This window comes from Schistocerca cancellata, chromosome 4 (genome assembly GCF_023864275.1).
Source record: "Schistocerca cancellata isolate TAMUIC-IGC-003103 chromosome 4, iqSchCanc2.1, whole genome shotgun sequence".
Classification (NCBI taxonomy): Eukaryota; Metazoa; Arthropoda; class Insecta; order Orthoptera; family Acrididae; genus Schistocerca; species Schistocerca cancellata.
In genome coordinates this window covers 594,739,937-594,764,172 of record NC_064629.1, presented here as the reverse complement: position 1 = coordinate 594,764,172, position 24,236 = coordinate 594,739,937, and the positions used below count along the sequence as shown (strand labels likewise).

General features: G+C 40.9%; 1 protein-coding gene across 1 annotated transcript in view; it reads right to left on the bottom strand.

The window, feature by feature from the left end:
* The window catches only part of LOC126183183 (pyruvate dehydrogenase (acetyl-transferring) kinase, mitochondrial), a 361,965-nt gene that overhangs the window by 89,476 nt on the left and 248,253 nt on the right, over nucleotides 1–24,236 (bottom strand). The window contains exons 2-3 of the mRNA XM_049924914.1: nucleotides 22,866–23,073; nucleotides 1,595–1,779 (exon numbers count right to left, since the gene is read on the bottom strand). Coding sequence (XP_049780871.1) covers nucleotides 1,595–1,779; nucleotides 22,866–23,073 — 393 coding nt within the window. The remainder of the gene's footprint in view (nucleotides 1–1,594; nucleotides 1,780–22,865; nucleotides 23,074–24,236) is intronic.

The following is a 24,236-nucleotide window of genomic DNA, read 5'->3' as shown; positions in this document are numbered from 1 at the left end:
AAAAATATTAGGTATTATGAAGTGCAAATGAACAGTGACTGCGCATACAGATCATCGAGTAAATACAAAAAAGTGAAATTCGCAACTTTGGCTGGTTTTTAGTTGTACTGATTAACAGAAGTTGCTGACCTACAATTATTCCAGGATTCTGGAAGTTCGTAAAAGTATTGCGAATTTATACGTATTCCGTGTTCCACTTAATAGAGACACCCGTAATAGGTAATGAGCTTCTGGAAATATTGAAACTAAGGAAAAATGAAAGTGCGCAAAGCCGGACGAGTTCTCTGTACGTCTCATAATCTAAGCTATCTGTACGCATTTATTGGAGAAACTGTTGCTTTTCTTAATTATGTCAGGAGCATTTCTAAATGGCATTCTACATTTCTTGGAAAAAGAAAAACCGTGTTAATGTTTGTGGTGAAATGTTTGCTCAAAGCAGCCAGATAATGAGTTACATGTGAGGCGCAAGTTGGTCATCATATAGTAGTTTTGCTTTGTTTACGTGGCAATTTATGTAAACTATGCTGTAGCAGGATTCTTCTTTGACTTTATCGCAATATCGCGGGCATTTTTTTGGGAATTATTTCAGTCCACCTATTACCAAGCTTTGTACCACCGTACAGATCTTTTCGAGGGCCACTGAAGCCATTAAAAAGTAGTTTGCCCGTTTTGTTCTATAGTAGATTCAGTATCTCTGTAGATGAAAAAATTGCTAATTATTAATCATCCAACACAGAGTGTCCACAGCCTGAGCTCTGATTAGGGTTACCGTCCTCTTGAAATCCCTCTGAACACGAGTTGTGGCGATTCGTTAATAGTAAGACATTAAGACTGACAACTAGCCCAACAAGTGCTGACACTATCTATCTACTAGTAGACTAGAATAATTTTCCCGGAAAATCTCCATTATATTTCTGTAATGCGAGACACATTGTCATTCGAATCTTCCTGTGAGGTGCAAGACGATCGTATGAAAAAGTGTCAGGGGTGAAGAACACCTGATCAACGAGAAATTTAAAAAATGAACGGAAGCTGACCACATTCAAATCTGCTACGTCTGCGTAGCATGCTTTAGAGGAAACTTTCTACGAAGAGCACAGCACAACTGTGGCAAGGACATGTGAAAACTGGAATCGACCGGTTCTCGAGTGAAATTCCTGTGTGCGAGATTGGATTACGGTAAATAATAGCGTGGGGTTTCATTATAGAGCAGAAAGTGCACGGATGTGTAAGTTCTAAAATGGGCACAAAATAGTGAGCGTGCTACTGAGCAGACTACGCGAAGACTGAAAATGCAAAGATACAACGCATTTCTTATGGCACTAAAGGAGGATCTGATGACGATACGTTTCTAGTTTATGAGGAGATAATCAGAAAATGAATTTAAGGGAAACAACGAATATTAGACGCAGCATTAAGTGTATAGGCAAACATGGTTAGCTTACTGGATAGTAGGATTTAAGGAAAGACACGCGCGTCTTCCGACACGAGTGCTGAAGTGAAACGGAAGACGTCGATGTGAATCCGTCCGGTTACAGCTGCCAGAGAAGAAATGGGCCACACCACAAAAGAAAGGTTTCATGCGAAGACTCACTGTGCTGGTTTATGAGCATTCGGATGCTGATCCTGGACATGTAGAACCTGTCCAAGAAGTACTGGATGCTGTTCTCCGTTGCCTGGTCCACCGCGTGCGACTCCTTCAGCTCAAGGACCCCTTGTGCCATCGTCTGGACCACGTCCGTATGTCTATTTCGAATCTTGATCAGCGCCTGGCAGAACCTACAAAAGAATGCAACCTCCATCTGTAAGTATAACACAAATCCGCCTGCTGAAATCGAGCCACACAAAGTTACTAGGACACTTCTGAGCTACTCTTCCGGCTGTAACATGCGTTGCCCGAGTAGATTCTAAACTATCATTAATAGCAGTTTATACATGAATTAACGTTAGTTTTTCGTCTGCTCACAGCAGTTATCTTTTCGGTAAATATATACGTTTAATGTACTTATTAGTTTACTGAAAAATAAACAAGATGACGCCGACAGGTGACTAGCAAGGAAGGGTGTCCCCAAAACATTCGTCAACCATCCTACAGACGAATTCCGAAATATGTTAATCAGACACTTTTGACAGAAGGCCTAACTCAGCAAGGAACAACTGGTCTAATGGAACACCAACGACTTGAAACTTTGGGACATTCAAAGAACGCATTTCTTTACAACAATTCATAGCATTTTTTGGAGTACATATCTAGACGTTGATGTCCACGAAAATTCCAGAACATCGAATGTAAAGCGAAAGTCTGTTATGGAAATCAACATATGACAAAAAGGAAGAGCGACTGGTATGTAGACTGAAGCCTTTTTCACTTTCCAGTGAGTAATATATCTATCCTTTATGACCTTTGGAAATATCTTACGGTACTGCATGAGAATAACAGAACGCTGATGGAAAATCCATGAATTTAACATGGTCAGAAGCTAGGGTATAATGATATATTAGCATATACGAACAGCTAATCTGTTCTTTCCTGACTTCATGAACACCAAACGGCGAAGGGGTGAACGAGACGGTGGTGTCACAGCAGTGGCTATGAGATATCCAACAGACTGATAAATGCAGTTATCATGCGACCGTATTACGCTAGATGGCAGCGCCGCTGTCTTTGTATACGTCGCTAGAGGCGAGACAAATATAATTATCTACGGTTGCTAGTTTGGCATTTCCTCAGCGTAATTACAGCTCACTTTGGCTGAAGGCTATTTATGAGGATACTGTAGGAAAAACGTGTGTGTGTGTGTGTGTGTGTGTGTGTGTGTGTGTTGATGCAACAATAATACAGGGTTTAGTGACGAGTTCTCTCATTTTTCTTGGTGTAAGAGATAATATCGTTATGATACTGACCTTTTTTTTTTAGTCTGAACGTTCGACATGTAGTTTTGTATTGCGCGTAAAATTCTGAATAGATCGTAAGTTAATGGGAAGCCTGTTTTGTTTGAGTAATTGTGTAGATATTTCGCTTTATTCTTCAAACGTATTGGGAGCAAACTAAGTACAGCTGCATTGCTGAAGTTTATTAAAATTGAAACACTATGCTTCTTGCACAGCAGTTTGATAATAAAACTAATTTTCATATACGCTCGCTGAGACAAATGTGCAGTGTCTTTGATGAAATCTTTTACATTTGGGATATATTACGCACTGCACGTTAAATAAATTCTTTATTATTCACCACGTAGTCGTTAGTGGTGAGACTAATTCTAGAAGTGTGTGCCACAGGTATTTCAGAGTCCTTCTCTTTACCAGTGGAACTGTTCGCAATGCCAGTATGTGCATGACGCACAACATATCGAAAAAAAGTCAGTTATTCGACATTTACATACATTGCCGATTGCTTTCGGTACATAGAATTGGAATTGAAAACGAACTGGTAATTCGACGCTGATTGTTGCGCGTGCCACAAGGGAACTGCAGCCGTTAAGTGATTTATATTTCTTTTGTTGAGCATTGTGTTTCGGGGCTATGTTTAACAGATGCGTTATAGGCATGCGATGCTAATTTTGCTTATCACCACCGTTAGCATGCATCTTACATTTGAACTGAATTACGACAGTAGACAGAAAGCCGTCGTCTACCTCACTTTATTGCGCCCATTTCGCGTACACATTGTAACCACATTTCCGGCTTATTATCAACAAATTGTTTTGTTGATGGTCTTGTCAGCTTAAAAATGTAGTGAACCTGAGAACCTGACAGAGTGAGGTTATATATATATGAAAGAAAGAACGCACTACTGTAGCATTTAGAAAAACGCATCTTTTTCCAAGAAAGCAGAATTTTTATCAGGATTCTCTCTCAATGTATGTCCTCAAAATTCGGGAATTATCCTTTCTTAAACGTCAAAACCATGTATCCGAATAGAACCAGTCTAGTCCCCGAGTTTTCCTTTGACAGCCCGGTATCTCTCCTCGACCTTAGCGCTCTTATCTGAACAACTTGGCAGAAATACCCATTCCCATCAGAACAAAATCTTTTCTGTCCCACTCCATCATTTAGCTACTTTCTCGAAGTCCTTCTCAGTAGCAGGAGCCCCATTCTGAAATAACCTCCCGCATTATGTTAGAGAAATGAATAACATCCACCGGCCGTTGTGACCGAGCGGTTCTAGGCGCTTCAGTCCGGAACCGCGTTGCTGCTACGGTCGCAGGTTAGAATCCTGCCACGGGCATGGGTGTGTGTGATGTCCTTAGGTTAGTTAGGTTTAATTAGTTCTAAGTCGAGGGGACTGATGACCTAAGATGTTAAGTCCCATAGTGCTTAGAGCCATTTGAACCATTTTTGAGTAACATCCCCAGCTTCAGATCTCGGTTAATAACATTTACTAAAGCAACAATAAGGATTATCATTGTCCCTGTACACACTCATTTACCTTTTAGATTCTTCATCCTAAAGACATCTTCCGCTTTTCCCATTATTCTTAAAAATGGTGATCTCTCCTTAACTTTCCTTTCCCCAGAAATCGCTGTATCATAAGACACCTATAAAAAAAATGGTTCAAATGGCTCTGAGCACTATGGGACTTAACTTCTGAGGTCATCAGTCCCATAGAACTTAGATCTACTTAAACCTAACTAACCTAAGGACATCACACACATCCATGTCCGAGGCAGGATTCGAACCTGCGATCGTAGCGGTCGCGCGGTTCCAGACAAAACACCTATCTTTTACACCTATAAATTCTCTTTATATATGCCACAAGCATTGTCATTATCATTATCGTTTCTTTCCTTTCTCAGATGTTATGTCTGGTTAAAAATGGAAAGTGACGCGGACCTTGATCAAACGTGACTTCCTTTTAACTGTACGGTATATGTTACATTGCATTTAGGAACTTTCGGGTAATTGAACATGTATCAATAATTACAGATTTCTGTAGTTGTATATACAAGTTTGGATGTAGCTGTATTGCGTTGATGTACTGGTGGATATTGTGTGGTATGACTCCTGTAGTTGAAAGTATAATTGGTATAATGTCAACTTTATCCTGATGCCACATGTCCTTGACTTCCTCAGCCAGCTGGATGTATTTTTCAATTTTTTCTTCTGTTTTCTTCTGTATATTTGTTGTATTGGCTATGGATATTTCTATTAGTTGTGTTAATTTCTTCTTTTTATTGGTGAGTATGATGTCAGGTTTGTTATGTGGCGTTGTTTTATCTGTTATAATGGTTCTGTTCCAGTATAATTTGTATTCATCATTCTCCAGTACATTTTGTGGTGCATACTTGTATGTGGGAACGTGTTGTTTTATAAGTTTATGTTGTAAGGCAAGCTGTTGATGTATTATTTTTGCTACATTGTCATGTCTTCTGGGGTATTCTGTATTTGCTAGTATTGTACATCCGCTTGTGATGTGATCTACTGTTTCTATTTGTTGTTTGCAAAGTCTGCATTTATCTGTTGTGGTATTTGGATCTTTAATAATATGCTTGCTGTAATATCTGGTGTTTATTGTTTGATCCTGTATTGCAATCATGAATCCTTCCATCTGACTGTATATATTGCCTTTTCTTAGCCATGTGTTGGACGCGTCTTGATCGATGTGTGGCTGTGTTAAATGATACGGGTGCTTGCCATGTAGTGTTTCCATTTTCCAATTTACTTTCTTCGTATCTGTTGATGTTATGTGATCTAAAGGGTTATAGAAGTGGTTATGAAATTGAAATGGTGTAGCCGATGTATTTATATGAGTGATTGCTTTGTGTATTTTGCTAGTTTTTCCTCGTTCTAGGAAGAATTTTCTCAAATTATCTACCTGTCCATAATGTAGGTTTTTTATGTCGATAAATCCCCTTCCTCCTTCCTTTCTGCTTAATGTGAATCTTTCTGTTGCCGAATGTATGTGATGTATTCTGTATTTGTGGCATTGTGATCGTGTACGTGTATTGAGTGCTTCTAGGTCTGTGTTACTCCATTTCACTACTCCAAATGAGTAGGTCAATATTGGTATAGCATAAGTATTTATAGCTTTTGTCTTGTTTCTTGCTGTCAATTCTGTTTTCAGTATTTTTGTTAGTCTTTGTCTATATTTCTCTTTTAGTTCTTCTTTAATATTTGTATTATATATTCCTATTTTTTGTCTTTATCCTAGATATTTATAGGCATCTTTTTTTTCCATCGCTTCTATGCAGTCGCTGTGGTTATCCAATATGTAATCATCTTGTTTAGTGTGTTTTCCCTTGACTATGCTATTTTTCTTACATTTGTCTGTTCCAAAAGCCATTTTTATATCATTGCTGAATACTTCTGTTATCTTTAGTAATTGGTTGAGTTGTTGATTTGTTGCTGCCAGTAGTTTTAGATCATCCATGTATAGCAAATGTGTGATTTTGTGTGGGTATGTTCCAGTAATATTATAGCCATAATTTGTATTATTTAGCATGTTGGATAGTGGGTTCAGAGCAAGGCAGAACCAGAAAGGACTTAATGAGTTTCCTTGGTATATTCCACGCTTAATCTGTATTGGCTGTGATGTGATATTATCTGAATTTGTTTGGATATTAAGTGTGGTTTTCCAATTTTGCATTACTATGTTTAGGAAATGTATTAATTTAGGATCTACTTTGTATATTTCCAATATCTGTAGTAACCATGAGTGGGGTACACTATCAAAAGCTTTTTGGTAATCAATGTATGCGTAGTGCAGCGACCTTTGTTTAGTTTTAGCTTGATATGTCACCTCTGTCTCTATTATCAATTGCTCTTTACATTCTCGTGCTCCTTTGCAGCAGCCTTTTTGTTCTTCATTTATAATTTTGTTGTGTGTTGTATGTATCATTAATTTCTGTGTAATTACTGAAGTTAATATTTTTTATATTGTTGGTAGGCATGTTGTGGGGCGATATTTTGCTGGGTTTGCTGTGTCTGCTTGATCGTTAGGTTTTAGATAAGTTATTCCTTGTGTAAGTGTATCAGGGACTGTGTATGGGTCTGCAATGTAATTGTTAAATAATTTAGTTAGATGTGTGTGTGTGTGTGTGTGTGTGTGTGTGTGTGTGTGTGTGTGTGTTGAGGTGAACTTCATTAGCCAGAAATTTGCTATTTTATCATTTCCAGGGGCTTTCCAATTGTGCGTAGAATTAATTGCTCGGGTGACTTCATGTTGCAAAATTATCACTTCAGGCATTTGTGGTATCATCTTGTATGAGTCTGTTTCTGCTTGTATCCACCGTGCATGTCTGTTATGTTGTACCGGGTTTGACCATATGTTGCTCCAGAAGTGTTCCAGGTCTGTTATGTTTGGTGGATTGTCTATTTTAATGTGTGTGTGTTATCTATTGTCTGGTAAAATTTCTTTTGGTTTGTGTTGAATGTTTGGTTTTGTTTCCTTCTATTTTCACTTTTTTTGTATCTTCTAAGTCGTTTGGTCAAAGCTTTTAATTTCTGCTTCTTTTCATCTAATTGCTCTATTGCTTCTTGTTGTGAGATTTTACCTAACCTTTTTCGTTTTTTGTCTGATATTTCATTTCCTATAAATTGTGTTAGTTGTCCGATGTCTTTTCTCAGTTTTTCTATTCTGATCTGTAGCCTGTGTTGCCATGCTGGGTTTGTGGGTTTCTTCTGTGTTTTGGTTGGTTCTGATCTCTGCTTAGTGTGTATATTTAGTGTAGTGAGTGCTCCTACATAAACCAGTAGTTGTAACTCTTCCATAGTTGTATTTTCATTTATTTTGTTGTGTATGATTGTGTTGATAGTTGTTATAGTTGTTTCGACTTGTGGGTTATTTGGTAGACCACCAAGAATGCAAGAATGGTCTAATGTCTGTATTTGTGTCTTTGTATTCTATATATGTCAACTGAAATTTTTCTTCTGTATCTAACATGTGTGTCACTTCATGTTCTATTTGTGCTTCTTCTGGTGGCTGTCTTAAGATTTCGTTTTCCTCTGATTGTTTAATTGACGCGTTTTGTTCTTTGTTTGTTTGCTCTGGGATGTTTGAGTCCATTACTGTATTTTCTTCTTCTTCTGTTTGCACATTATTTTGTCCCAGTATTTGTTGTACTTTTTGTTTGATGTTTTCTAATTCTGCCTGGGGTATCCTGTTATTTTTTATTATTAGACGAATCTGATCAGGTAGTCGTTGTTCTGTTAAAAATTTTAATTCCGGGTATCTGGTAATAAATGTAGTGTATACTTGTGATCCGTATCCAATTGTGTTTGTTCTAAGTTTGTTGCTTCGTAATAACAGAACATGAGGTGTCGGTTAACTTCATCTGACCATCTCATCCTCTGTCTTTGTTTTCCTTCTAGAATGGTTGCAGGAAGTATATCCTGCAAAACACCTCTATTTGGATTTAAATCATTTGCCGTATGGCTAGCAGTGTCGTTACCATTGTTGACGGGCATAGGGTTCAAGCGTCGTCCCCGACCATGACAGCGCTTGTCCGAGGCTTCATTAGCTCTGTCCTGAACCAACTAATCACTCTAAAAGGGGGGTTAGCCCTATTAGTGGTTTGTTCTTTTCGTCGCCTTTTACGACTGGCAGAACGTACCGGAGGCCTATTCTTTTCCCGGGCCTCCACAGGATTTATTATTATTATTATTATTATTACTATTATTGCTACTATCACTGTTAGTGGCTGCAGCTACAGCAGCATAACTAACTCCGGCATTAACTTTATTCTAACAGACAGTTCTACGGACACACACGGCGATGACGATTTTTATATAGACTCGTTTCTTAAATTTTGTGGCAGGGAAATTAGTCGCAGTATTCTGCGTGAGAGCTGATAATGATGTATTGCATTTGTACTTCATTCGAGGATAGGTCTTCGATGCATTCTGCAAGCACTCACTTCTGCAGAGCAGTTGCTGTTTTCCAGCATAAGCGAACCGAAAAATCTCACTTCTCTGAACACAACAGTTTGTATTACGTTGCCTGACTTTTCTTTTACACCTTCCATCTATCCATTTACATGACATGAACTATCTCAGAGGCGATTCGCTAAATACTATAGTCAAAGATCGCTGGTCCATGCGATCCCCGAGCACACAATGGGCAACGGCACCAAAGTTGATGCTGTGTTGTTTGACTTCAGGAGCGCATTAGATACAGTTCCGCAGTATCGTTCAGTGAACAAAATACGAAATTACTGAATAGCTCACCATATGTAATTGGTATTAAGACTCCTTGCAGATAGAACTCAACACCATAACAGCACTGAAACCGGGGATGACACAGAGAAGGAGGAAATACTAAACGTCTTTTTTCAAAACTATTTCACAGAGGAAGACGGCATTGTAGTATCACCTTTAAATCACCGGACGGACGACAAAATGGTTTATATCGAAATAAGTGACCATGGGATAGAAAATCAACTGAAACCGCTCCACAGAGTAAAGTCCACTGGGCCGGACGGGATACCAATAAAATTATACGTAGAATAGGTGAAAGGACGTGCCTCTCTTCTGGCAGCAGTGCACCGGACGTCTCTGGAGGAGCAAAGTTTTCCTGATGATCGGAAAAAAGCACAGGTTATTACCGTTAGAACTACTGATAGCCTTGGGAGAGAAAACCACGACAAAACTCTTCAATCTGGTTTGCCATATATATGAGACAGGCGAAATACCCTCAGATTTTATGAAGAATATAATAATTCCAGTTCCAAAGAAAGCAGGTGGTGACAGGTGTGAATATTACCTAACTCTCAGTTTAATAAGTCGTGGTTGCAAAATATTAACACGAATTGTTTCAGTTTGGATTCTGGAGAAATGTAGGAACACGCGAGGTAATACTAACCCTACGACTTCTTTTAGGAGATAGGTTAAGTAAAGGCAAACGTACGTTTATAGCATTTCTACAAGATTTTGACAATGTTGACTGGAATACTCTCACTGAAATTCAGAAGTCAGGGGTGGGGGGCAAACTACAGGGAGTGAAGTGAATAGCTGTTTACAACTTGTACAGAAACAAGGTGGTAGTTGTAAGACTCGAGGGGCATGCAAGGGAAGCAGTGGCTGAGAAGGTAGCGAGACAGGTTTGTAGCCTATCGCCTATGTTATTCGATCTGTACATGGCGCACGCAGTACAGGCAGCCAAAGAAAAATTTGGAGTAAGAATTAAAGTCCAGGGAGAAGAAATAAAAAAACGGTTCAAATGGCTCTGAGCACTATGAGACTTAACATCTGAGGTCATCAGTCCCCTAGAACTTAGAACTACTTAAACCTAACTAACTTAAGGACATCACACACAGCCATGACCGAGGCAGGATTCGAACCTGCGACCGTAGGGGTCGCGCGGTTCCAGACTCCTAGAACCGCTCGGCCACACCGGCTGGCAAAAAATAAAAACTTTTAAGTTTGCCTATGACACTGTAATCTCTAAGAGACAACAAAGGACTTGGAAGAGCCATTGAATGGAATGGACAGGGTCTTGAAGTTAGACGATGTACATCAACAAAAGCAAAACAAATTTGGAAATTTGTGGTAAGGGCTATGGGACCATACTTCTGAGGTCATCGGTCCCTAGGCTTACGCACTACTTAATCGAACTTTAACTTACGCTAGGGACAACACACACACCCATGGCCGAGGGAGGACTGGAACCTCTGACGGGGAGAAGCCACGCGATTAGTGACAAGGCGCCTCAGACCTAACGGAAAAGCAAAACGAGGATGACGGAATATAGTCGAATTAGATCAGGTGATGAGTAGTAGATGAGCTTTGCTATTTGGGCAGCAAAATAACTGATGATGACCGAAGTAGAGAGGATATAAAATGTACACTGCCAATAGCCAGAAAAGAGAACTTTGTTAACATCGAATACAGATTTAAGAGCCAGGTAGTCTTTTCTGAAAGTATTTATAAGAAATGTAGCCATGTATGGATGTGAAACATGGACGATAAATAGTTTAAACAAGAAGAAAACAGAAGGTCATGAAAAGCGGTGCTACAGGAGAATGCTGAATATGAGGTGGGTAGATCACGTAACTAGTGAGGACGTACTGAGTAGAATTGGGTAGAAACGAAATTTTTGGCACAACCTGACTAGAAGAAGGGATAGGTTGATCAGACATATTTTGAGGTATCAAGGGATCACCAATTTAGTACTGGAGGGAAGTTTGGTGGGTAGCAACAATTATAGAGGGAAACCAAGAGACGGATACACTAAGTAGATTCAAAAGGATGTAGGTTTCAGTTGTTATTCGCAGATGAAGGGGCTTGCAGAGTATAGAGTCGCATGGAGAGCTGCATTAAACCAATCTTCGGACTGAAGACCACCACAACAACAACATTAATAACGCAGCGGATAGCGGTGGAGGTTCCGTGAAGCTACACTCCTGGAAATTGAAATAAGAACACCGTGAATTCATTGTCCCAGGAAGGGGAAACTTTATTGACACATTCCTGGGGTCAGATACATCACATGATCACACTGACAGAACCACAGGCACATAGACACAGGCAACAGAGCATGCACAATGTCGGCACTAGTACAGTGTATACCCACCTTTCGCAGCAATGCAGGCTGCTATTCTCCCATGGAGGCGGTCGTAGAGATGCTGGATGTAGTCCTGTGGAACGGCTTGCCATGCCATTTCCACCTGGCGCCTCAGTTCGACCAGCGTTCGTGCTGGACGTGCAGACCGCGTGAGACGACGCTTCATCCAGTCCCAAACATGCTCAATGGGGGACAGATCCGGAGATCTTGCTGGCCAGGGTAGTTGACTTACACCTTCTAGAGCACGTTGGGTGGCACGGGATACATGCGGACGTGCATTGTCCTGTTGGAACAGCAAGTTCCCTTGCCGGTCTAGGAATGGTAGAACGATGGGTTCGATGACGGTTTGGATGTACCGTGCACTATTCAGTGTCCCCTCGACGATCACCAGTGGTGTACGGCCAGTGTAGGAAATCGCTCCCCACACCATGATGCCGGGTGTTGGCCCTGTGCGCCTCGGTCGTATGCAGTCCTGATTGTGGCGCTCACCTGCACGGCGCCAAACACGCATACGACCATCATTGGCACCAAGGCAGAAGCGACTCTCATCGCTGAAGACGACACGTCTCCATTCGTCCCTCCATTCACGCCTGTCACGACACCACTGGAGGCGGGCTGCACGATGTTGGGGCGTGAGCGGAAGACGGCCTAACGGTGTGCGGGACCGTAGCCCAGCTTCATGGAGACGGTTGCGAATGGTCCTCGCCGATACCCCAGGAGCAACAGTGTCCCTAATTTGCTGGGAAGTGGCGGTGCGGTCCCCTACGGCACTGCGTAGGATCCTACGGTCTTGGCGTGCATCCGTGCGTCGCTGCGGTCCGGTCCCAGGTCGACGGGCACGTGCACCTTCCGCCGACCACTGGCGACAACATCGATGTACTGTGGAGACCTCACGCCCCACGTGTTGAGCAATTCGGCGGTACGTCCACCCGGCCTCCCGCATGCCCACTATACGCCCTCGCTCAAAGTCCGTCAACTGCACATACGGTTCACGTCCACGCTGTCGCGGCATGCTACCAGTGTTAAAGACTGCGATGGAGCTCCGTATGCCACGGCAAACTGGCTGACACTGACGGCGGCGGTGCACAAATGCTGCGCAGCTAGCTCCATTCGACGGCCAACACCGCGGTTCCTGGTGTGTCCGCTGTGCCGTGCGTGTGATCATTGCTTGTACAGCCCTCTCGCAGTGTCCGGAGCAAGTATGGTGGGTCTGACACACCGGTGTCAATGTGTTCTTTTTTCCATTTCCAGGAGTGTATTTGCAAACGATGCAGTTGTCAGTAGGAAGACTGCAACGCCAGAAGACTGCAGAGAAATGCAGCAACACCTGCAGAGGATCGAGGACTACCGTAAAATACCTAGGAGCAACCATTCGGAGCGACCTAAAGTGGAATAACTACATGAAACAAATTTTAGAAAAGGTAGATAGCAGGCTGGGATTCACTGGGAGACTTTTGAGGAAATCTACTAGTCAAAAGTTTTTGATTACCTATCACAGCTATGAATTTTTGGTCAAAACAGGGATTTCGTTTGGAATATTCTATCATATTCCGGTTATGATAATAAAACAAGTATCAACATATGAAGACTAAGCGCCTCTATTGTGTATTCGACTGGTTGTTCGCAAATTGTGACGCTGATGAGTATCTACAACAACACTGACGTACCTTTTACCTAAGACTTTTCCATTCGAATATGCCTCATTCCTTGAGCTCTCTGTGTAGCATTAGTTTACTGCACACTGTGTGCATCTAGCAGTGTGTTTGTACACCTGATCAGGTCCACACCATATTATCTCACGAAATAAGGAAGCAGGTACTGGAATTGAAAAAGTGCTGTAATTGTAGATCTGCATCAGGACGGCAATTCCAGTACCACTATTGCAACAACAAAGTTGTCGTAGCCCAATCTACAGTGGTGTATGCATTGCAGTGGTTCGAGAAAACTGGTGCCAATGCATGCATTTCGCGATCTGGAAGACCCCGCGTATCCACATAGGGGGAAGATCAGTTTATATGTGTACAGCGCAAACATCAGAGGGCTCATACTGCACCTGAAATTCGCGAGGGAGGAAATAATGTGAGAGAAGCTCCAGTCTCTGGCTCAACAGTACAACGCCGTCTCTGTGGACAAGGTTTAAACGGATGCATAGCTGCCAAAAACCTTTATTACGCAAATCAAATAAGGTGAAAAGTTTGCAGTGGGCACACCAACATAAAAACTGGAGCGTGCAGCAATGGTCCAAGGTATTATACGAAGCGTGCTTTTAAGTAAGTGCCGTTTTGAAATTAAAAAAAGGAGTGCTAAGATATCTCAATAATTTTATTTTTACATGAAAGCCTGTACCTTAATCTACGCACTGACGCCATTACAGTCTGATTCTTCCTTGCTTACGTTGTGTACTGAGCGTTTAAGATGCGTCCGATGATCGTGACTCCCGCCGACTGTGAAGTACGGGCTGTTGCAAGATTTCTTAGTGCTAAAGGCCTGAAAGCGATCGATATTCATCGTGAGATCTATGCAGTTTACGGAGACAACATCATGAGTGATGGAATGGTAAGAAAGTGGATGAGAGCATTTAAAGGTGGCCACACAAATGTGCATGATGAACAACTGAGTGGGCGTCCTTCGGTCGTTAATGAAAGTTCGGTGCAGGAAGTGGACAATAAGGTGAGAAAAAACAGACGCTTTACGATTTCCTCCTTGTGGGATGACTTTCCTACAGTGTTTTGTATGGCATTGTGACCGAGCACTTAAATACCGAAAATCGTGCGCACGTTGGGTACCGAAAGTATTGACGGATGTGCACAGCTGGCCGGAGTGGCCGTGCGGTTCTAGGCGCTCCAGTCTGGAACCGAGCGACCGCTACGGTCGCAGGTTCGAATCCTGCCTCGGGCATGGATGTGTGTGATGTCCTTAGGTTAGTTAGGTTTAATTAGTGCTAAGTTCTAGGAGACTGATGACCTCAGAAGTTAAGTCGCATAGTGCTCAGAGCCATTTGATGTGCACAAAACCAAACGTTTAGACAGTGCATTGACTTTCCTTGAGCGGTACCACAACGACGGTGATGATTTCTTAAGCCAAATTGTTACGGGCGATGAAACATGTGTGGCCTACGTCACACCAGAATCAAAGCAACAGTCCATGGAAGTTGAGCAAGGGCATCGTTTTGATGCAAGACAAAGCCCGTCCGCAAGTGGCGAATCAGACCAAAGATCTCATTACATCATTTCGATGGGAAACTCTAGATCATCCTCCGTACCACCCCGATCTTGCGCCCAGTGACTACCATCTGTTCCTGCACTTGAAGAAACACCTGGGCGGTCAGCGTCTTCAAGACGATGTCAAAACAGTGGTCATGCAATGGTTAACAAGTCATGCGGCAGACTTCTGTGAGGAGGGTATTCAAAAACTGGTACAACGTTCTGACAAGTGCCTCAATATTGACGGAAATCATGTAGAAAAGTAGATTAAGGTACAGGCTTTCGTGTACAAATAAAATTATAAAATTATTGAGACATCTTAGCACGTCTTTTTATAAATATCAAAACGGCACTTACTTAAAAAACACGCCTCGTACATGGAACAATCTAAGTGTGAAGTATTTGGAAGCCATAGTCGAGTGTCTTTTCGTCGACTTCGTGGGGAACGTATGAAGAGGCAGAGTGTGACGCCAATGGTGAAGATGGTGGAGGGTCGCATATGGTGTGGCGATGTTTTGCAGGTCGGTTATCTGGAGTGGATTAATGGAAGATTAAAAAAGGAAAGATATCACGGCATAATTATCAACAATGCTGTTTCATCTGCCATGAGACTTGTTGGTCGTGGGCTTGTTCTGCAGCAAGACAGTGATTCCAAACACGTCTCTAAACTGTGCAGAGGGTACGTCAATAGAAGAGGTAAGTGTGGGGAACTCAAGAATATGATTTGGCCAAGCCAGTCACCTCACTTAAATCTCATTGAACTCTTATAGGATGAACTCGACTGGGGGGGGGGGGGGTGTCACAAAACTAAGGTCATGTAATGTTGAAGGTCTATGGAATAATTTAGGGACATGTTGGAACGAAATACAAAAACACACTATTAAATCTTATCTCACAGAATGCCAAGAGCTTGTGCAGCTGTTCTGAGGGCAAAGAGTGTAACTTTTAAAATCAAAACCAAACTTAATGATGGAGAGAGAAAATATTTATTGCGTTGATCTACTAGTTTGTACGATGTGTATATACACTGAAATAAAGTATATAGCTTTTATCGTGGGTGATCGAAAACTTTTCACCGATAGTGTAATTCTCCACCAAAGGATTGGCTTAGAAAATATTTCTCCGCTCGGTTCTTGAGTACTGCACATCAATCTGGGATCTTTACCAGGTTACAGGTAGGCGCTACAAAAGAGGCGTTGTGCATCACTGAGAGGTTTATTGTAAAAATTCCGAGGACTTACGTTCCAGGAAGAGTCGGGCAACATATTACTTCCTCCCAAGTACGTCTCGCGAAATGGCCACAACGAGAAAATCAGAAATCAGAGACGAAACCACTCATTCTCACGAGACATCTGCTAACGAAACAGGGAAGGGATCGCTCAAATAGCTTGGGGAGAATAGATGTAGATAATTTAATTGATCATCTACATTTGGAGTAAATTGCCAGTGTCACGGCAATTATAGATACAAAATCAATTTCTTCCGATATCTGTTTCTTCATACACCAGACGTTATTTGTTTTGGCTAACAACGTAATCTACTGGGTGGCTGATATAAAGCTAACAATGTAATCTACTGGGTGGCTGATATAAAGCTTGAACGTCAGTACTCCTATCACGTTTCGTGTGGCACATCAGAATTTATCACTTTGATGCCGAATCGACAACCGCCTCCATCATCAGTTCACTCGCAAATCCGAATAGATGTCCCACAAGTCTGTATGCGGCAATGTGCTACTGATGGATATTTTCCAATTAAAAATATCATTTCCTCTTTTCTTTCATCCCTCCTCGTTGCTTTCGTCCGTCATAAAATTGCGCTCCCCTGGAAGCAACGCCCAGGGCACGCGCCATGTCTGCCGTTCCCGCTTTAAGCCTCTGCGGCCTCTATCGGTTTCGGATATCTGCAGCCAAAGCATCTTCGTCAAGGTACACAAATTCAATATTATTACCTGAATGCATATTTTCATTGTATGTGCTGTCACTTTGTGGCAACGGCTCTAACTCCACATACACCAAACAGGCCATTACATTTTTTCTCGATCATTTTGTGACAACACTGCCATTTCCGCTATCTTCGCAAGCCTTCTCCAACAATTTGCTACCGTCCTTTCGATTTTCAGGACCTTAACTTACTAGGCGGGAACCATTCGGCTGGCTTAATAGAACAGTTTCCGGTTTCACGTCCGACTGTCACAACTCCCTTGATTCCAGTCACTAATCTGTCAATTCCTCTAACAATTCAGTCCTTTATAATGACGTGCGATAAACTGACACAGCCCTACAAGTACGTTGTTTTAAATCTACTTCTATGCCATAATATGACTGCAATTTTTATGCTTGAAAATGACACAAAAGGTGAAACTGCAATAAAAGACAGCTGAAAGTGAAAATGACGTCATTTAAGGACGTTAACGGGAACACTTTATGTTCAGTAATTATGCTGGAATAACTGAAGTAACTTCACTTAAATTATGACAAAATATGGATTTTCAACAGCCTTCTGTAAAAGGAACACTTAATATAAACATTTTGGTATCAGTTACATACGTTACTATTCAAGGAGGAAAGAACAGAATAGGAATTATGTTCTTAATTTCTTCGATCATACCATGGCAAAAGCATTTATTACTCAATAGTTACAACAAAACTATGAAAGTTCTAATGTATTTTATGTAATTTATGAGGCATTTTTCAATCTATTAAGTCGTATTTAGGCTACATATGATTGAGACAGAGCAAAATTATGCAATAAAGAGTTCATTCCCGACAGAAATTATATTTTAGAACACACAGTGAAATTAAGCTCGGTAAATCGTATTGTTGTGGAAAACATTTATAAAAGTAGAAGAACTACCCTAAGTTCGAAAATGCTAATTGGGTGTCACATTATTATGTGCTGAACGATACTTTGAACTATATATACATCACATTAATTTTCTAGCTAACCTTTGAATTAGTTTCTCTAAAGAAGTCGCTATATTTGCTAAAAACATAGTATCAAGAAAACTCTATATGATACAAAAGGAATGAAAAAACTGTTGACAGAAAGAAGAAATATATACAAATGAGAAAAATCCTATAGCAGGCAGTAGTACACTATATTAATAACTATTACTAAAAAATTTAAATGCATATTTATTTTACTGAAATTAGTAGTTATGTTAAGGATATTACATCAGTTTCCAATAGTGTACACTGTAGAAGTCGTAAGAAAGTAACAACAGAAGGTGTCTGTGAAAGAGAATATCATAACAATGAAAAGTAATCTACAGACTGTGACGATTTTTAACTTACGTGTTAAGTGGTAGAGAAAAGCATTTGCAAGCAGCTGCAAATGAAAAAAAAAGGCTATATGCATATATAATAATCTTTCACAGTCTCAGTTACATTGAATCTTCTGCAAAAGAATGAAGACGACCAACATTTTAAGAGGAAAGCACCTGATGGGTTCAACATATTAATAATATATTACATGTGTTTTTATTTCGTGTGTGTGTGTGTGTGTGTGTGTGTGTGTGTGTGTGTGTGTGTGGGCGCGCGCACGTCTTTTTGGCAAAAATATGCATAAGTATAATTTTCTTGAGAATAGGTTAACATTTAAGTCTAAATGCTAATTATGTTTATACAGCGTTTAATTGGGACATATAATGATACGTTATTCTGCGTACAAAATATTCCCATTCATTCAAAGTATATGGAAGTACCGGGATAACATTACATTGAAATTCAACAGTGTTAGCCTGGATGATTGTCTTTCATCATCTACTGCATTTTTCTAATGGTTTGGTCACAAAGCAAAGTGGCCTTGGTGTTGTATGTTCTCAATAACTATAGACATATCATGATACTAATGTTGCACACATTCCTGGACAGTGTGGTCAATAGCATGTTGGAATCTCAAAGCCTGGAGCTATGATGCACTGCACTGAGAATGCAGGTTTCTTTTACCTCTGTTATACAAATGGATGATCAAAGGGTATTGATAAAGAAGTCCCGGACTTTTGAAAAAAGTATGGAAGTCATGAAAATTGTAAAGTTTATACATATCATGCATTTCTGAAATCTACAACCAGTATAAGTTAATTACAGCAGTAAAATTTTTCCGGCGAGTAGTCTAATATAATGTCACACACAGTATAATATTTTTAGAAATTAGGCTGATGGGTGTTTTTTCGACGGCTTAAGGTAATTTTTTGTAAGTTTCCTCTCCTTTTCTCAAAATGCATGGATATGAATAAGAGTGTGTACTGTTGTCTAACCTACCGTTTCCCATACTTTAAGTTAATATTTTATTGTTATAATCGATAATTAACTTTATTTTAATGTTCCTTCCAGAAGTTTTCTATTTCTTTCAAGGTTGAAATTATTGATGATTCTACTATTTGACATTGTTCTGCCCAAAATTATACTTTGGCGTATGTTTTCTAAAATGTATATTTTTAATTGTTTTTAAATTCTATCTTTAGACTTTTATTAGCAATTTTGCTGTCAGCTGCGGTTCACTCGTGTCAGTGAGACTTTTCTTTTTTATTTGCAATGTCAGCTTTCAGTTACTTTCGGTTTAGTATCGATTTCTCTAAAATCTTCATTACGATTTCCTTGTATGTCTCATTCTGCTACGAAATGAGTGTACGCTTTATTTTTTTTTTTCTTCTTTCTTTTCCGCTTCTTCAAATATCATTTCAGTCAAAGTTTGAAATATCGTCTTTTGAAACTGTCTTAAAAACTTAACATAGTTCAGTATTATTACAGTGGAAGTGCACATCTAACTAAAGTCAGAACCCTGAATCGAAGTAATGGCCCTATAACCACTCACATGAAACAGCTTGTAACTATTTCCAAATAAATTAGAATTATATTGATACATTCAGCTGCTGACGGTGACAGGTGAAAATATGTGCCCTGACCGGGACTCGAACCCGGGATCTCCTGCTTACATGGCAGACCCTCTATCCATCTTTTTTTTTTATCTCATTTTTGTTCGCTTTTGTTCGTTGCATCTGCTCGGGGCGGACGTCGTAAGACATCTGTTGAAGTTCGTTGTTGATCGATTAACTCAGTATTTTTTATTACAGAGGGCAGCTAACACACTGACCGAACACGCTGAGCTACCGTGCCGGCATCCATCTGAGCCACCCAGGACACAGAGGATAGTGCGACTATAGGGACTACCTCGCGCACGCCTCCCGCCAGACCCACATTCTCACCTTGTATGTCAACACACTACATTCGTAGTGTCCCACACTGATTACTCCTGGAAGACATTTACCAAGTCCCGTAAGAGTTCAGGGAAAGTGTGAGCATCCGCACAGAAGAAAAAGGTCATGGCCGGTATTGCCAGAACTAAATATTTATATGAATATGGTGTCTGTTCTTTCGTACATGTCCGAAAGAACAGACACCATATCCATATAAAGATATATTTCCAAATAGTCTAGTTTGTGCTATCTCCAACACAGTCCATTTAGTATTTATAGCACACGATATTTTAGATTATGTATAATATGAAACTTTTGTACACTTAACATGAATGGTATATTTAATCTAATTCTTACATTTGTTGTAAAAATTTGCAATTTCCTTACAGTTCATAGAATCTTGCCAATTCCAACTGCCATTAGGTGTTATAAAAATAGTAATTGCGTGAGTGTTACGATAACCTCATAAAATACCTGTCTTTTATGTGTTTATGCTGTCAGAATCTTCTTAATTGTATATTAAGATTAAAAGTTGTGAGAAAAATGTTCCTTCTGTTATAAAGTACTGTACAGGATATCACATACTCACTATAGATCAAAGCTGTATAAATTTAACCAGTGTAGAACTCTATGTCCACTACTTGAACCGGCAATAAACCAGAACTATCGAAGCAGTACTGACGAACTGGTCTTAAAATGTTCCCAGTCCTGAAGTAGCTGCCAACAGCTAAGCAAATGATGAAGCACACTATAAGTGAAAATAAACTTGCGACTCTTCCTCTTTCTGAGGAAGTAAAACCCAAATTTGTGGAAGATACTAACGAAAACAATGTATTGCTTGATCTAAATGCTCAATAAAAGTTTTGCTCCAGTTACGTATCACCGGAATCGATTTAAGGTGACTTTGGAATGAAATACGCCTTATTAAATTACACACACAATCCTTAAAAAACACAAAGGAATTATCCGAATGGGACGGAAATCGGTAAATGTAACGTACATTTACAGCCAAACAAATGAGAAAAATTTCAGAAAAATTGGATGATTTATTCAAGAGAAAAAGGTTCACAAACTGAGAAAACCAATAACGCGTTGGTCCACTTCTGGTTCTTATGCAGGCAGTTATTCGATTTGGTATTGTTTGATAGAGCAGTTGGGTATCATCCTGAGGGATATCGTACAAATTTTGTCCCGATATGGTTGATGGGCCCTGCCCGCATTTCTCCGAATGTTCTCAGTGGGGTAGAGATCCGCCAACCTTGCTGGCCAAGGTAGGGTGGATTTGGCAGCCATTAAGACAAGTAGTAGAAACTCTTGCCGTATGAAATGTAAGCCCATAATGGTTTGCCACCAAGGGCAACAAAAGGGGGCGTAAAAAATGGAAATGAGCGTTTGGCGTCATTGGCGGGGAGGCCCCTTACGGGGTAGGTTCGGCCGCCTTGGTGCAGGTCTTACATTCGACGCCACATAGGGCGACCTGCGCGCCGGATGGGGATGAAATGATGATGAACACAACACAACACCCAATCCCTGAGCGGAGAAAATCCCCGACCCAGCGGGGAATCGAACCCGGGCACCTCAGGACGGCAGTCTGTCACGCTGATTTTTTTTTTTTTGGTTCGATATAGTTCGTTGTGTTTGGTCTGGGCGGACGTCACAAGACATCCGCTCAAGTTGATTCCTTGACTCAGTTTTTTTTATTACAGAGAGCATACAGCCCTCTGACCGAACACGCTGAGCTACCGTGCCGGCACCATTCAGCTATTGGGGGCGGACAAGAATAACGTTGACATTCCGCTGTGCTGTAAGGGCGCCGCTGATGGCAATCAAAGGGCTCCTACTATGAAAAGAAATGGCACGTCATTTGGTTGCTGGGCTGTACGGCGAGCAACAGTCACGTTGTTATCCCACCGCTGGTCCGTGGCGTCCCCAGACACGTCTTCGCTAGTCTTCAACGCTCGTTTCGAAGCAGGACTCATCATCGTACACAATTCTACTCCAGTCAGTGATATGCCACGCCGAAGAGGTGTTTGGAGTCGTGCCGGACAGCGGTGGCGAGACAACCCGACTCAATCGTGTGGAAGCGGTTGCGTACTGCCTGCGTCGACAGTCGACCCAGTTGCCTCTTAAAAGGCAGTGCGCTGTTCTGTTGCGTTGTCCCCGGGTTATCTACGAGCCACACTTTGTAGGTAGCCGTTAACAGCTGCTGTTTCTGACCGCAGGCGACCATTACGCCGCCGATCTTCAATATTTTTCGTCCCTCGATAGCGGGTGAATGTTCGAATGACGTCGCTGTGTTATACGCCAATTCGGTGGGCAACTTCTGCTGCTGATAACCTTCCTTACGGTAAATTAGCAATACGTGCAACGTGTACGTGTGAAATGATTCTTCCAGGGATGATGACAGAGTGAACAGTGCTTCTTTCACGACTGGACACAGAGCGAGCTCATCTGAATTGCACTGAAAACGAAGGTTTCTTTTTACCTCCATTATATAGTTGTCTATGCGTAGGGGTCTACAATCAAAAAACATACATTATGTAAGTTATGAAGGACGTGCAAAAGATTTTTTTGAGCAGTTTTTATCAGGGAACAGCTAAAACAGACTCATTATACAGTTCACTTGAAGTGATCTAGGGCCACTATAGAAAATCTTGAGACATGGATACAGTAGTACTAGTAGTAGCACTTTTTGTTGTTTCTTAATATCATAATGAAAGACAATCACTCGCCAACAGGAAAACTAACAGTAACGTCATCTGCTAAGTCCTCACAAATTTCTCGGAAATATAGGTCTCTTCAGTATGAACCTTATTGTATGTCAAAATTCATTAAAAAAACTGTAGCATGTTGTAATGGAACAGGGAGCGGATAGACTAAGGTATTTAATTGGAACATGGAGCGCAGGCACGGAGTTTTAATACAGAACAGCAAAGAAAAGAAAAGATGTGATTGATCTCACCTTTCTAGCACTGCAGGACTCACGTCGGCTTTTTCAAAATGCAAAATTTCCTCGAAGCTCATCAGGTACCAGTTATTTACGAGATTTACTGAAGGCGTCTTCAGCAATTTGTCCGGCAGAAGGTGAATTTCCTTCATTATATTTGCCAGCCTCACTGGCAGTTCCTTCCTCAAAAAGATAAAGCTTTTCTCTTGGCAAGCACTCAGTCCTGTAAGCACAAAATAGACGAAATTATTTAACAATATAATTTGACTGTTATTCAATTTACCCTATTTATCAGTATGAAAGTCACGGTTAGTTTGTACAGTTTTACTTTCCTAGAAAAGAAATTGATTTTTAAAACGCACAGCGCATAAGGAAATATGACGAAGCAACCAAACAATATGATACTGCGTGATCGATTCTCTGAATCTGATCCTGAAAAATGATAACTCTTATAGCTCCTATTCAAGTCCAAAGTCAGTTTTTCTATCTCCTGGACGAGTGTTACAGTATGCAACAGACGAAATCTCAGACAAGTTCAGTTATCAATATTTTAAAAGAATTGGTAGACCAGAGTCTAAGATTTGAGTATTACTCGCAGTATGGGAACAAGTATTCTTTTAGTGCAATACAAATCCAAAAATGAGCCTACGGTTCTACAATTTCCTTGCTTTAGTGTTCATGAATTGAGAATATTTGCACGTTGGATGGGCAAGAATCTCCCATGATACTCAATGGTCCAATGGCTCGTGTGTAGTGCACTAAAGGCGATCGTTTCATTGCAGTCAAAACTGAAGAAACACTCATCAGAATATGTTTGTTGTGAACGTGCTGTATTGTCGAACCCTTTGTAGCCAGAGAAAATCTGAATCGCTATCAGTCCTATTTCAACACAGGTACACGGTACGCAGTACACAGTGTTGCAGATGCCAGACGTCTGTCAGCAGACGGCAAGATCAGTGCTACAATATTGCGATGCAATGAATTGCTGCTGGCATGCAAATGGCTCTGAGCACTATGGGACTTAACATCTGAGGTCATCAGTTCCCTAGACTTAGAACTACTTAAACCTAACTAACCTAACGACATCAACACATCCATGCCCGAGGCAGGATTCGAACCTGCGACCGTAGCAGCAGCGCGGCTCCGGACTGAAGCGTCTAGAACCGCTCGGCCACAACAGCCTGCATGCTGCTGGCATGCAGAGGAGTTAAGTCACATTTTCTGGGCCACTGCTAGGCTTATAGCTAACCTGATTCCTAACGGACTTGTCACCCACATTTGCACAATAAATTGTAGTTGTGTGATACTAAAAGCACTATATTCAGTTTATCTAGTTCAAACTTCACAACTTGGCCATACGACACATTCTGACGCCGATACGGCCCG